The sequence below is a fragment of the Haliaeetus albicilla genome, chromosome 2 (genome assembly GCF_947461875.1).
Source record: "Haliaeetus albicilla chromosome 2, bHalAlb1.1, whole genome shotgun sequence".
NCBI classification, from domain to species: Eukaryota; Metazoa; Chordata; class Aves; order Accipitriformes; family Accipitridae; genus Haliaeetus; species Haliaeetus albicilla.
In genome coordinates, this window is record NC_091484.1 from 20,627,792 (window position 1) to 20,642,791 (window position 15,000).

Below are 15,000 nucleotides of genomic sequence, written 5' to 3' on the forward strand. Positions count from 1 at the left end.
AGCTGACCAGTGTTCAGATTTAGAAGTTCTGCATGCCGTTAGGTCCCCAGTCTTAATTTCACAAAAAGTGTAACTATTCCTTAACATCTAAACTCTTACTAGTTTTCAAACAGTAAAGTCTTCCTTTCACACCACATCTGCCATCCTACTTCTTAGTATAACAATAAAGCTTACATAGAAAAGCACTACTATCAGTTAGTATTTGGATTCCTTCGTCCAGCTGCTCAAACAACTCAGAAGCACCTTATTCTTTTGGGTTTAAAAATATGTTGGTTTACTGCAGTCCTTCACATTATGTAACCTAGGTGAATCAACAGCATTTATAGAAACTAGACAACAATGCAATTTGAAAACACAGGTCCCAAGCCCTCATTAGCATTTTGTAACTGCTTTCAACAATGCCGATTTCCAACAACCCTGTGTTTGTACTCTTCCTTCCATACTTGCTTTTGCTGAAGGAATTTTCCTTACTTCACTTGGAGCGAGTCCTGTGTTGTGGAACTCAGTGTCTTAATCATAAAAATCCAAGAAATACATACTGATTTAGTTTCACTGTTTAAGCTGAATTACAAAAAAAGGCAAAAGCAAAGGCATTTTTTTAAAATGGTAGATGAGAATGAAGAAGTGCAAGGCAGTAGTGAACAGGACTTAATATCTTTGTTTCACAAAGGTGCCTCATTTGGTCTCCACGCTAAATATTACAGTTTGCACAACTACCAAAAGTTTGATACCGAATTGTAATTGTGCCCATTGTACTGAAGAAATTTACTGCACTCAAAGCTAGCAATATTTCAGATTCCAACAAACAAATCTATACAATCCAATATTACTAGAATGTAATTAGAAACTGTTTTCAGATACTTAAGTATCCCAGTCCTGTGCCAAAATTACATCAAGGCCAGTGCATATTTAAAAATTAACTTACTTGAGTTACAGATTTATTGATTAGGATCTTGCAAAGGGAAAAACAACTTTAGTGAGAGCTAAGAAATCTCAAACTTCCATTTTCTGGTTCAAGTTGCAGTGACAAGCATAATGTTAACAAGGTGCTCCTATGTGTAAAATGGTGTATTATTTAAACTCAAATTTTTTCCTTTGGAATCGAAAGCAAATTACTGAGATGACAAGAAATTCATAACATGATATACCCAATTCAAGAATTCCCACGTTTCTTCCCCACAATCATATATTGCATTTTTTTTTTTACTTCATTTTTCCATTACTGGATTGTATCATCTCAACATTAGATGACAATTTGGGGGGTTTAAGACCAGTTCAAAGAGAGGGACACTATAATATCACTCAACATAAGCTGAAAATTTACAAACAGTCTCTGGCCGTGTACTCAGCCACAACAGCCTCCTCATCAAATGAGGAACATTTTTACTAAAGTACATCTTTGAACCTTAAGTTTAAAATGTTTCTTCATTCTACCAGTATTTGGGCTTCATTCTTGACTACCTGAGTTGAGAAACTAGAACAAAAAGAGAGTAATTTTGAACTGCCTTCCAAGTTCACTTTGCTTGTAAATAGTTATTTGATCTTTTCTCACTGTCTTTTCACATATTCCTGCACTGATATTCCAAATAAAAAGAAGGCCAGAAAGAGGTGTGTGAGTTTGGTTTAATTACCTGAAGCACTTCCGCGCATTGTTTAGTTGAGGGTTCAGCTTCAATCGTACCTGCTGTGGCAACTGTATTAAACTTCAGTTTAATAGACATTAGAGCAGAAATACAACATCCATCAGAAACATGAGAACAATTTCCATCTTTTTCTTTTTTATTTAACCACATAAGTACATGTCAACAGTTGGCATAAACTTCATAAAAATACAGTACCTTTTTGTGCTGTAACACTAGTCACAATGTTTATATAAAGATTTTTTTCCTGCTGCTTTGAATTCAATTAACATTTTAAAAAGTGACTTCCCAAAAGCCCTTTTTGTGATAGTTTCCTTATAGAAATTTTTCCAAAATCTATTCTGTAAAAGTTAAAAAGCTAATGCATTTTCAGCCATTCTCCCTCACCCTCTCAATAAAACAGATTTTAAAAAAAGAAGTCTTAGAATACTGATCAGTTGTTACACTACTACTTTATCATAGGTTCCCATTTATTTGATACTGTTATAGGTGTGATGGATGATATTCCCACAGCACCTAATATTGCTAGATGCTATTAGGGCTAAAAAGACCAGTCATATCAATAGACTGATGGCTGAACAAAAAAAAAAACCCAAACCCAAAACCAACCAAAACAAAACAAAACCCACCACCAACAAAAACCACACAAAAAAAGAAAAAACAACAAGCCAAAACAAAACCAAAACATGAATGATACACAGAGAAGCACTAGACTTTAGAAGTCTTATACTGTAGAATCACAACTGACTGTGATACTTCCCAATGGCAATAAACATATAAAAGTTCTATCAAGTCAGTTAAACAACTAAAGGGTGTCCTCGGAAAGTGAATTCTCTAAATTCTTTATTACCTATATTGACGTGACACTAAGATGACAGAAAAACTACAGAACCAGTCTAATATTGTCAGAGCAATTATACCCAAACAATTGACTATACCCATATCACAGTTATGGTTAAATCTCATTTTTCTTTAATGCTGCTGATAAAATCCAGGCAGGATCTAATACATGAGGAAAGAAAATAGGGCATAAATTTTGCAAGTAATTTCTTATCAAGTTAGGCGCTGAAGGTCTAGTTAAGGCAGTGAAGGATTTATTTACTATCTTTCTAAGGCTATGACAGATTTTTCCTGAATAAAGCATTTTCCCTTAAAAACTTCACATATATTATGCCAGCTTATTCTGAATGCATAAGAATGCTAAAAATCCTTGGACACTGAGAAGCTAAACTATTGCTCACTCCAAATATTACCCTTATTAGTCTTTTTTAATATCAGTAAGATTCCAAGAACATGCACCTAAATAATGAAGTTTCAAGTCTGCCTACAAACTTTTCCATTTCAAGAGCAAGCTTAAAAGCATGTGTTAAAGTGATCCAAAGTGATCCTCTCAAAGAAAAAAAATTTCTTTCAGACGACTAGTGAAACTACATGACTCTTAAGAGAATTTCTAGTATCACCTTGTCCAGAAGGAAGATGGGTAATGAAAGTGACATGAGAAATGTGACGCCAGATGCTATAGCACCATTCCTTTTGTTCCTAGCTGCTAGCACCAAAGCTTTAAACAAACTTGCTTTGCTAAGACATTCTGACAGTCCCATTTCACAATATTATTGGTTTTGAGAATGGAGTTACTTTCCATAGCTACTTTTAACTCTTTCTGATTCAGTGTTAAACAAAATGTGCAAACATATAATCATTTGCATAGCAAATCTCAAGGGACTGACCCCAAAATAGAAATCCAAACTGTTAGGTTTAAGATATTTCTATAATCAGAATTCACTTAAAATGGTAAAAAATAAAATACACATTTTTCCATCTTAAGTCTAGTAGAAAAGGTATTTCTGATTTAGAATTCTTCTAGTTACTAGTTTAAAAAGTTGAAAGACTGATGGTTCTTTGCACTGAGATGTTACTCCTTTAGAACCTTCAGGACTCTGTAATTGCTATTTTCAAATACTGTGATGAAATATGGCCTGGAATCCTTGCTCATAAGGGTACATAAAGGAATTTTGCCGCTATTAGCAGGATCTTCGACATCCCAAATTTCAGGCATACTGCAACCAGGCCTGGAAAACATATGAATACGAAAAGAGAAATGAAGAAATGCCATCAAAAAACATACAGCTTGCTGAACTCAGTTTTTTAACCCCCCACCATGAATACTTGATTGTGCTATCTATATTTTTTTAAGTTTTTCTTTATACTAGAAATTCTTATCAGATTACAAAATCAATACATATAGTAGTAATTGGAGAATGTGTAAAATTTGTCTGCTTTTGTGGTTACATTATTAGAAAGAATTAATTTGGAGGAGGAGGCATATAAAACAACTCAAATTATACAATATACATTACCAGGGACCCTTAAAACTTCCTATAAAATGGAGGGTGATGTTCACACTTGTAACATTTTGAAAGAAAACTCAGGAAATAACACACCTTTTAAGAAAAAAAAGTAGTAACTCCTTGCTTTTTTACTAAAGGCACAGAACCAACAGTTATCTTTTGAAGTTAGAATTACTGAGAATTTCCTAATTTTGTCAAAGATAAGAGCAAAGAAATAAAACAGATTCATTTCACTTTATTCTAAATGCAAAGAAAATAAAATAAACAATCCAAACTGTGTTCTAAAGGCCAAAAATTGGAGAGACAGGAAAAAACAAAAAAAACAAAACAAAAAAGCCACAGCTTAAATGCGACAAAATTTTCAGTGACCAGCAATGGTCATAATATTTTGGTGTTCAAACTATCTTTTACTCTGCATTTTTTATTCATACTAGGCTTTCATTATACACACACATCTGTTCTTGCCATCACAGAATAATGACTTGTTTCCTTTGTGAATCAATTCTGTATTTTACAGTGAAGTTTAAAAATACATACAACACAGCTTTTCATGTGCACACAAAGACCACAAGGCTGCTAATGTGGGTAAAGTTAACTATACTTATTAGTATCTGGAGACACTGGACAAAAATGTATTTTGGATACTTAATAAATCACAGATCAGCATTTCAAAACTAGTACTTGATATGAATCTTAGACTACATATTTGAGCAGCATATCATTCTTGTGAGAAAGAGAGAGATTACTCACTTTTTTCTGCTTACGCACAATGACTCTTCCAGAATGTAGTAATTAGCTCCTAGTTTTATCAATTCTCTTTTTACTTCTTTTGCAGGTTTTCGACTGTACATGGAATACACTACTTTAGTTCTGGCCCTTCAAAAACAGAAATGTAAAAGTTAGCTAGCAACACAGAATGAAAACGTAAGCTTTAACTTTATACTAGACAGGAAGGCTTTTTATTTCATAGGACAACTAGGCTAAACAAAGTTTAAATTAATAGTGCCATTTGCTTTAATGTGATTATTTCTTCACAAATATAACGACTCCAAGAAAAATGCATACAGCCCTTTGATTTTCTGTAGCAGGAGACAACTTTGTCACAAGATCCATGGTCACTGTGAACAGAAAATGTAAAGATGTCAAAGCAATGTATTCACCATATAATAGTCAAGGCTAGAAACAACCTTGCTTGGACTGGAGGCAATCAGAAGAAATCATCTGCCAAGTCTCTCCGCAAAAGGTCATACTCATTGCCCTTGTTCAGACTTTTTAAAATGCAAAGTGCAAGACCTGATGGCTGCCTATCCTGAATCAAGCAAAATCATCCCCTGTAAACCATGATCCTGTTTATATTACCCAGTATTATCCTCCTTTGATTGTGCAAAGCATGACGTTGTTGATTCCCATTCATTTTCTGATACTGTATCACCTCTAGCTTATTTTCCCCAAACATGCCCTGTCCTATATTTTTGTAGTTATATTAGAATAGAATATTTGAGTTGGAAGGGACCTATAGCGATCATCTAGTCCAACTGCCTGACCAATTCAGGGCTGACCAAAACTTAAAGCCAGTTAATGCCAGACACAGAACTAAAGACATAAGGCATGTAAAATGAATCCCCTCCTTATCTCCTTTATCCCTCTCTATCTTGTTGTTTTCTTGTTTTTTTTTTTTAAACCAGTTTTACCAAATTACCAAAAAATTATGTTATGATATTAAAATCAAAAAAAGAAATTCATGACCTTTTCAGATAAATAAATTTCAATTTAGAAAAATTTCCTGATTTTGAAAATGACAAAGTACAAAACTCAGTAATTCCATTACAAAATAATTAGATATATTATCATGAAAAAAATGGCAACCAATCACAGAAAGCTAATAGGAATAACTAAACTGGCTATCTTGAGAAAAAAAATCAAGTCTGTCTACAATGTCAGGAGTAACTAGAATGAAGAAAGGATATAATAGTACACATTAATTCGAATTCCATAGTTATAGTCTGATTTTTTTTTATGTAAGTTTGAAGCCATATCTATCCTACAGTACATCCTTTCTGAGGAATACAAATCCTGAAGAAATACTGCATGTGTTTTCAATGTGACTAAAGTAACAAATCAAGTTCTATGGGGTTTTAACAAATTTTACAATGTAACACGATGCCATTCCTATTTTGTATTACCAGCATTAAGAGAATCAGTAGCAAATAAAAATAAATCCTCAACTTTAAAATTTACCTTAATCCTGCATCTTCATAGTGAGGATGATTTACAATAGGACGAAGTGTAGACAATTTAACACTTGCCATTGTAGGCATCGCTCCTGCAAAAACTGCATCTGAAATACAGAACGAAAAGCATGTTTGAAATGAAGAATCAAGCAGTAAAAGCAAAGAAGCAATTGTCAAATATCTAAACAGTAATCCTGTAGAAAAACATATAAAGAGGGTAGGGTGCTCTTTTTGAAAAGGCCTTACATGGCACCAACAGGAGATGCATTTATTTTTTTTTAAACCTTGAACTTAATAAAAGTCATTAGATAACTAAACATCTAAGAACAGAGATGGAATACATCTTATTTTTTCTTGAATGGGTAAAATAACATACTCATTATGACAACAAGTTTTTGTCACTTCTTACACCATTGTTAAATGACCAATAAAATCTCAGTCCACTTCAGCTTGAAAGCATTTTCCTGCTAAAAAGGTAACTGCTTTCCAGCTAATTTTCCGACACTTTTACTCATTTCAGTAAAAGGACAAGTGCAACCACAACACACATACATACATTATTGAACAGTTTACCTTGTCTGGTATTGACTTTTATCCACTCTAAGAGTTCCTCCTGTGGCAAATTGCTAAATTCTCCCATGATGTTCCACTGAGTTTGAAGGTTTGCTGATCCCTCTATTGCCATCAATGCTAAAATAGCAAAGACCAATGTTTTGGGCTGGATTTTACAGAAGAGCCATCCAAACAACTGAAATGCAAGAATTGATTAATTTCTAGACAACAATTCTATAATGTTGTACACAGCACAATTCATTTTTTATTTCTCTATAAGGAACCAAACATATATTACAATATGAAACATCTCTGCTATTGCTTCTCCACTGAACTTCAGTGAGACCTCATGAGAAGTATTCAAAATTGACATTAATGCAGCTTTTAAAGTTGTAGTTCAAATGTCAAATTCTGCAAGTAAAGATGATTCAGTAATCCTAACTGCACTTTTACAGTATTTTATCTATTTATATCAAGAGTTTCTAGCTATAGTATATGGATTAGAGATTGTACTGCAAACTTCCAAAAACATATCAGAAAAGCAGACTTTGGGGATATAAGGTTAATGTTGCTTTATATCCTACTCTTCCCTTTCTTGAACTGAAAAAGATGGCCCTTAGCATTTTTGCCTAAAAATAGTTTGCTGGAGGGTCTAAGCAAATACTCATCAATAAGTGAAATGGGTAGTTAAGAAAAAAGTAGTACCAAATTTGCTATGCTGAAGTTTAGTTTGAGCAAGAATACTTTATCTCATCCATATCTGACCTAAACCATAAATAAAACAAAGAATTACTTTTTTTTCCCCAAGCTTTTGTTAATTAGAAGGCTTCACATTTCAAAAATATCAAACCTGCACTAAATAATTAAAAAAAAAATGGGTAAAGATACTCTGAATGAACCGTATTTAAAACATGAAACGATAAAGTTTCACAGTAAAACCTCCCACTAGGCTGACTACACCAATTAGATAGTGTATGTTATCTTTGTTATAAAATAACTGTTAACTACTTTAGATTATTAAACCCCTCAAGACACGTCTCCAAAAATACAGTGCACTCTACTCTCATCCTCAAAGACTTGCTGAACACTCTAGCAAGAACAGCAATACCATCCAGGGAAATTTAATATACCAAATATGCCTGACCACTGTGAAGGTCTAGAAGGATAAAGGGAAACGAATTAATTTACTACTTTACATGAGCAAACCTCCTTTTTACCAATAGTTGCAAAAATCTCACTTCAAGAACATGTTAGAACTTTAGAATTCTTTATTGATTTCCATGGCTTTTCAAATCCAAGAAAATCACATTCCTATCATACTTTTATAAAACCTCATTAATGTTCAAAGTATCTAAATTTACCACTATTTTGTTTACATAAAGACCCTAGAATGGCTGAACATCTATGCAACACAAAAGAAGCATTTCTTTTATGGGATGCTGTTCCTCATGTGGTTTTTATATTGATCTAAGGTTTTTTTATTTGGTTTTGCCAAATTAATACATTAAGTCTTTCTCCAGCTATTTTTCTTTGCTTTCAAAATTTCCGCTCAGGACAGTGTAATTCCTTCGAACAGAAAGAGGAAATAAATGTGTGGATGTAAATAGTTATCATTTTTATTGTCCATCAGGTGCCACAAGCTGCAACACTGAGGTAACAGAAAGTACACAGATTCATACAACGGGCTGAAAGAACACAACATACAAAATTCCCTTTCCATTTGCAGAATAATTCCAGTATGTCTTTTGCCTATTTTTTCATTTTTCGTTTGTGTTATAATGTGTTATAAATGTTCATCTCAGGCTGACTGTTCACTAATAAAAGAGTATATTTTGAAAGGCAGCTGATTAACACATTATCTAGCTATAGCCTCAAAATAAATCAGTTATACTAAAAAAACACTGCAGGTAAACTTCCATGGTCTGCTAGAGGAAAGGATAGTGTTGACCTCAATTACAATAAGGTAACTGCATATGTTAAATTTGCTTAAATTTTTCTGGCATCTGTAAAAACAAATTGTTGCTTATTAACTTACCCTTTATGCAAACACCTAAAACTTTACATAATGATAAAGGTACCAAGTGTTAATCAATTGTTTGGTCACAAGTCCCATTCCCTTTCTCATCTCCCTCCATTGCAGCAATTCTTCTGAATCAGTATTGTATACACAGTCAGATTTTTCAACCTCAAAATACTACTTCTGCTCAGCAGCCAGTATGACAGAAGAAGCTCACTAAAAACCACTTGATATTTTCCTGACCCTACCAAAAAATAAGCAGTTTTCTTATCCCCTTGCTTGCTTAAGTCAGAGCAGTCTTAGAAGTGGTCTGATCCACAGCAGCTTAACAGCCTTATGAGCCAGTGTTTCTCTCTCATGCTGAAGCCAGTCATGTATTACCTGGAAGATTATGAGCTGCTCCCTACTAAAGAAAGAGTACATCAGTCAGACCAGAAAAAATTCTGCTTGTCTTTTACAGGTATCAATCAGCACCAACCTAGGGAACATGCTGAACAGGCAAAAGAACCTTCGCTGATAACGAGACAAGGGAATTAATTTTATTTTTACTTACATCGTTCACCTAAAGTTGGGTGCTCTTGAACACAGGTACGTACTTCTCTCTCCTAAGGCCCAAGCCGGGACCAGGATAATCACAGGCCTTATTACCTGGGGCAGCTAGTCATTTATCGTCTTCTGCACAGAACAACTGTCCAAACTGCAGGAATCTAAATCCTTACCTTCCCTAGCATTCAAGACCTACTTCTCTCAAGCCAACTATGCCTCCATGAATCTGCAAAGGAGGAAGAAAAGGTCACTGGACCCAAGCCATCTGGTCCAACTAGGGCAGCTTCCAGCAGAGGTTCTCATCTGCATTTGTAGCTTCTTGAGAAGCCTACTCTCACTCTACAACCATAGGAAACAGCAGAACAACCAAAGGGCCAAAACACAGTTGGATACAGAAGAAAATATTGATAGAATACTCTGAGCCTGTCCTTCTTCCAATATTTACACAGTGATAACATGTAGCATCCTCTAAGATCTAAACCACAATGATCACCATAAGCACCAGTTTTCATTAACTGGCCTGATGACCTTAGTTGCAGTACTAAAACAAAAAAACACAATGAGCCAGGATGACTTACTGTAGTGCCATTACTCAGGTGCTTTAAAAAAAGAAAGAAAAAGATCACCAGCTGAAAACTTTTACTAATTTGCCATGTAGAGGCTAACTTCTATAAAAAATTTTCAATAACAGGGTAGAAAACCCCATCAATTTTCTTCTAGGAACACACAGTTAAAACAAGAACTAAGAACAAATTAACTTTGGACACAACTCCTTTATATTGTAATTGTTCTCTAGCAGTTGTATGTCAGAAGGAAATAAGACTTTTTTTTGCTTTTTGCTTTTCTGACTTGTGAAAAGCAATTTCATTTCAAATTACTCAGAAACACCTCGTTAAAGTTCATTTACAAAAATTTAACCACAGTGTAACTGCTACTACTTAAACAGCCAGATCATCTAAGAGGACACCAATACCCCAACAACAACTAACTAAAAGCTGGGAAATATCATAACAGCTGTGAACCTTACAGAATAGCAAACGTGTACAGGAAATTCTTAAGTCCCAATACTCAGTTACAAGGTGGATAAATAAAGTTACTTTTTGAATAGTTTTTGACACTTTTTTAGCATTTTATATGTTCACTGTAGAGATTCATTTGATGTTGGCAAACACTCAGCACTTCTACCTATGCCAAGTAACAAATCAGCCATCAAGAAAGTGAAGAGCACGACATTTAAGCAGACTGATACTGTGTAGCCTGTCCAGCATTATAAAGAACTGTCCTTCCATGAAAGAACATCCAGGGAAGCAATCCTGTTTTCTGGGAAACAATCATTTGTTCAGCTGCCTTAACAAGGAACAGCTTTCTCCTCTTTGCATAATTCTGTCTCACCTTCCAGTTGTATGACACAAGTGTTAGATGTTCCACAGACAGTAACTGCCTTCACCATACAACCCTAATTCACCTTTAGGACAGGCTTCAGCCACAGATATTGTGGGAAAAACAATGTTTATTGGGCATTATAGCCTGTATCATACTGCATATGCACAAGACAGCCAATGTTGTACACACACCGTCAGTTGTGGCACTCCAGATTTTGAGTACTGAACTTTGTAATGGTACTCTTGTATTCTTTCAATCATCAGCAAACCTAATGACTTACGTTTCTTACTAAAATCCTAATTTTCTTCCCCAGCCATTGCTAGTTTCCCCACTCTGTCAAATATTTTTTCTTTTCCTTCTTCTGTATTATGTCCGCAACAGTTCTTACTACTGGATTCTTTCTCCCACTCATCCTCATAGTGGTGTCCTCCATATAGACATTTTCATGAGTTCCCCATCTTATCTTCCCAAATTGTTTTCTTGTTAGTAAGCCCAGCTCACTATTAGTCATAATCTTTCACTCTTTAAATAGGGGATACTTACTTTACGTGATGCAAATAACACTTTCTACAAAATCACAGCATGGTTGAGGTTGGAAGGGACCTCTGAAGGTCATCTGGTCCAGCCCCCCTGCTCAAGCATGGCCACCTAGAGCCAGTTGCCCAGGACTATGTCCAGATGGCTTTTGAATATGTCCAAGAATGGAGGCTCCACAACCTCCCTGGGCAACCTGTGCCAGGGTCTGGTCACTCTCACAGTGAAAAAGTGTTTCCTGATGCTCAGAGGGAACCTCCTGTGTTTCAGCATGTGCACACTGCCTCTGGTCCTGTCACTGGCCAACACTGAAAAGAGCCTGGCTCTGCCCTCTTTGCACCCTCCTTCAGGTATTTGCACACATTGATAAGATGCCCCTGAGCTTTCTCTTCTCCAGGCTGCACAGTCCCAGCTCTCTCAGCCTTTCCTCACAGGAGAAATGCTCTAGTCCTTTAATCACCCTCATGACCTTTTGCTGGACTCTCTCCAGTATGTCTGTGCCTCTCTAGTACTGGGGAGCCCAGAACCAGTCCCAGTGCTGCAGCTGTGGCCTCACCAGTGCTGAAGAGGGGATCACCTCCCTCAACCTGCTGGCAACACTCCTTGTAAGACAGCCCAGGATACCACTGGCCTTCTTCACAGCAAGGTTATGTTGCTGGCTCACGTTCAACTTGGTGTCCACCAGAACTCCAGGCCCTTTTCTGCAAAGCAGCTTTCCAGCTGGGCAGCCCCCAGCATGTACTGGTGCCTGCGGCTGTTCCTCCCCAGGTGCTTCCCTTTGTTGAACTGCATGAGGTTCCTGTCAGCCCATTTCTCCAGCCTGTTGAGGACCTTCTTGATGGCAGCACACCCATCTGGTGTACCAGCCACTCCTCCCAGTTTTGTACCATCAGCAAACTTGCTGAGGGTACAGTCCGCCCCATCATCCAGACCATTAACAAAGGACATTGAATGGGATTGGACCCAGTATTGACCCCTGGGGTACATCTCTAGTTACTGGCCTTCAATCAGACTTTGTACACTACTGATCACCCCTCTCTGGGCCCAGCCATTCAGCCAGTTTTCAATCTACCTTCCTGTCTGCTTCCCAGACAAAGGACTGCTTACCCTACTTTTGCTGCAACTACAAAGCTCCTAAAACAGCTACTTAGATACAGATTCAATCAAATTCACTTATCAAAACCACAGTTACTGAAACATGGAAAGCCAATTCTAAGATCTTTTATATCTGGAGAAAATCTAGAAACAGTTTGTGTTATCGATGATTTCAAGCTAGGAAAGTTAAATCTGAGTTAGGCATATGACTTGATTCTTGAGGCTGAAGTTTTCAACATGCAAGACTTCAAAACTATACTTCTGGAAAGAATTAATACACAAAAAATATGCAAGGCAATAAGCCCTAAAGAGCTGTGAAAACACAGTGTAAACAAAGTCAAACACTGTTTGGATAAAATTAATAGTCAATAAAAAACTTGCAATGGCACAGAAATGTGTAAATAACTAAAATCCAATGTATGCCTCCCTGTGCTCGAGCTCAATACACAGCATATTAACTCATATAATAATACAGTTGGACAAGTTGCCTAAAACAAGATATTGGCTTTATTTGGGAAGAGGGGAGAATGGAACCATATTTTTTGACAGGCAATATAATCTGGTTTATTTTTAATGGTACACTCAGATTCAGCAATTACGCACACAGAAATTTGCTTTAGGACAAATATCTGGGTAATACTGTAAGTACTGAGATAGCAACAGGATTAAAAAAACACCTTACCTGCTTTGAACACACCAAGGAAGCCATAACACATAGATGTGGTGTCAAAAACAGTTTTAGTCTCATGATTAAAATTGCTAGGACACTGTATGCCAACAGCTGCAATGCATGGTATACCAGCTGAAAAAACCAAACCAAAACAAACCATACAGAAGCATAATATTTGCATACTTTTCATTTATGTCTTAAACATACAACTTCATTTTCAGTATAGCTTAAGTGACAAACTTGTCTGAAAAAGAGTCCAAGTCAAAGTAAAGATCTTCACATTTCAGATAGTGGTAAGGACTTTGTTAACTTTTTTCTAAAGTCTATGTAGTATGCTAAGGTATGGAACAACAGGAAGGATAAAGATTAACAATAAAACCAAAAGGAGCTGGAGAAATTGCTAGCTATGCAAAAGATCCTTGCTATTTAATACCTAAAATGCCTAAGTATGAAATGAAAGAAGCAAATAAAATCATCCTTGATACTCACACAACCACAGGCAGCTTGCTTTAGTATTCTCAAAAAAGGTTAAAAAACATCAGAGATGTCACTCACCGCTCCTAACACTGAATTTTTGTTACCTGAAGTGCTGTGATAAATCAGAGGCATTTTTGCAGTCAGTGCTTTTATCTATTTGATCGATTATTATATTTTGAATGGCATGAGATTCCTCTCAGAGCACAAACCACAAATAAACTGCTGTTAAGAAACTTTTGCACTGTCCTTGCTGACTTAATTGCAAATAAAGAAACCACATAAGAAAGCTGCCATTCGATTATATTTGTTGAATCATTTTATTAAAAGAACCACATGTAGAATTATTTTAATTATGGCATATTTCAAATCAGAATTTTAACACTATCTGTCACATGAAACCCCAGTAAAGGAATCAATCTCCTTCTCAGTTTATATGGGGAAAATGGAAGGTCCAACCCAATTTCAGTGTCTTTCTATACTGCTGCAGCAAAAGCCCAAAAGACCCCTCTCTTGCACTGCCACTCCACCATTAGCTAGTGTATTTTTTTGTTCCAGCATTCCAGAGTTCTTCTGGTGATGTACTGGACCCAATTTAAGATGAGGAAATAAAACATGAAAATACTTACCTTCAAATAAACCACATATCAGGATCATACCGTTGCAACCTGTATTTCAATACTGAGTATTCACATTAACTTATGAATAAAATTGTGCAGGAAAAGAATCTTACCTCACCATGATTAAAACGTTCCTCTCTGAATAAAAAACAGAAAATCACGTTATTTGTTTATGTACTACAGAAGCACTGGTTTTACTTTGAACTCATCTAAAGTGGCTCTAGACAACTGAACTAATCCAGTAGGCATGAGTCAGCACCCACACAGATTTTTTTCCCCTCTGTAACAAGCTTTGTAGTACATTGCAAATCAGTAACTATCCTCCTCAATCCCTACCATCTATTTTGAAATCTGAAAATTAGTTTTAGCAGTTTTTTTAATTACTTCCATGAGTTATTTCATATACAGAACAGCTTATTTAGAGAATGAAACTTCAGTAACATAAGAGAAGCAGAACACTGGTAACAAAAGAGAGTCAGTAATTTACTCAGGTATTACATAGATTGATTTTGGATTCTCACAAGGAAATACAAATGTGAAAAGAGTCAAAATTGTGTATACTTTTTCTCCAAAAACACATGTGAAGACAGGATGCTGAATCCTGCTCACATCTGTTGAAATTTTATTAATGGCCATTGGACTACTGTCCTGGTTTCAGCTGGGATGTAGTTAACTGTCTTCCTAGTAGCTGGTACAGTGCTATGTTTTGAGTTCAGTATGTGAAGAATGTTGATAACACTGATGTTTTCAGTTGTTGCTCAGTAGTGTTTAGACTAGAGTCAAGGATTTTTCAGCTTCTCATGCCCAGCCAGGGCACCTGACCCAAACTGGCCAACAGTGTATTCCATACCATGGGACGTCCCATCTAGTTTAGGAACTGGGAAGTGGGG

The 15,000-nt window shown here is 36.0% G+C and overlaps 1 protein-coding gene across 3 annotated transcripts in view; it reads right to left on the reverse strand.

Moving 5' to 3' along the window:
- Positions 1–1,756: 1,756 nt before the first annotated feature.
- Positions 1,757–15,000, reverse strand: part of DPY19L1 (dpy-19 like C-mannosyltransferase 1) — a 53,074-nt gene continuing 39,830 nt past the window's right edge. For 2 of the 3 annotated variants that reach the window (XM_069809287.1, XM_069809299.1), the window contains 6 exons: positions 14,224–14,248; positions 13,029–13,148; positions 6,793–6,967; positions 6,227–6,326; positions 4,739–4,864; positions 1,757–3,709 (listed from right to left, as the gene is read on the reverse strand). In XM_069809287.1, coding sequence (XP_069665388.1) covers positions 3,553–3,709; positions 4,739–4,864; positions 6,227–6,326; positions 6,793–6,967; positions 13,029–13,148; positions 14,224–14,248 — 703 coding nt within the window. In that variant the 3' untranslated portion in view covers positions 1,757–3,552. Of the gene's footprint in view, positions 3,710–4,738; positions 5,107–6,226; positions 6,327–6,792; positions 6,968–13,028; positions 13,149–14,223; positions 14,249–15,000 lie in introns of those variants that run through there. The other variant, XM_069809293.1, reaches the window with a different exon arrangement.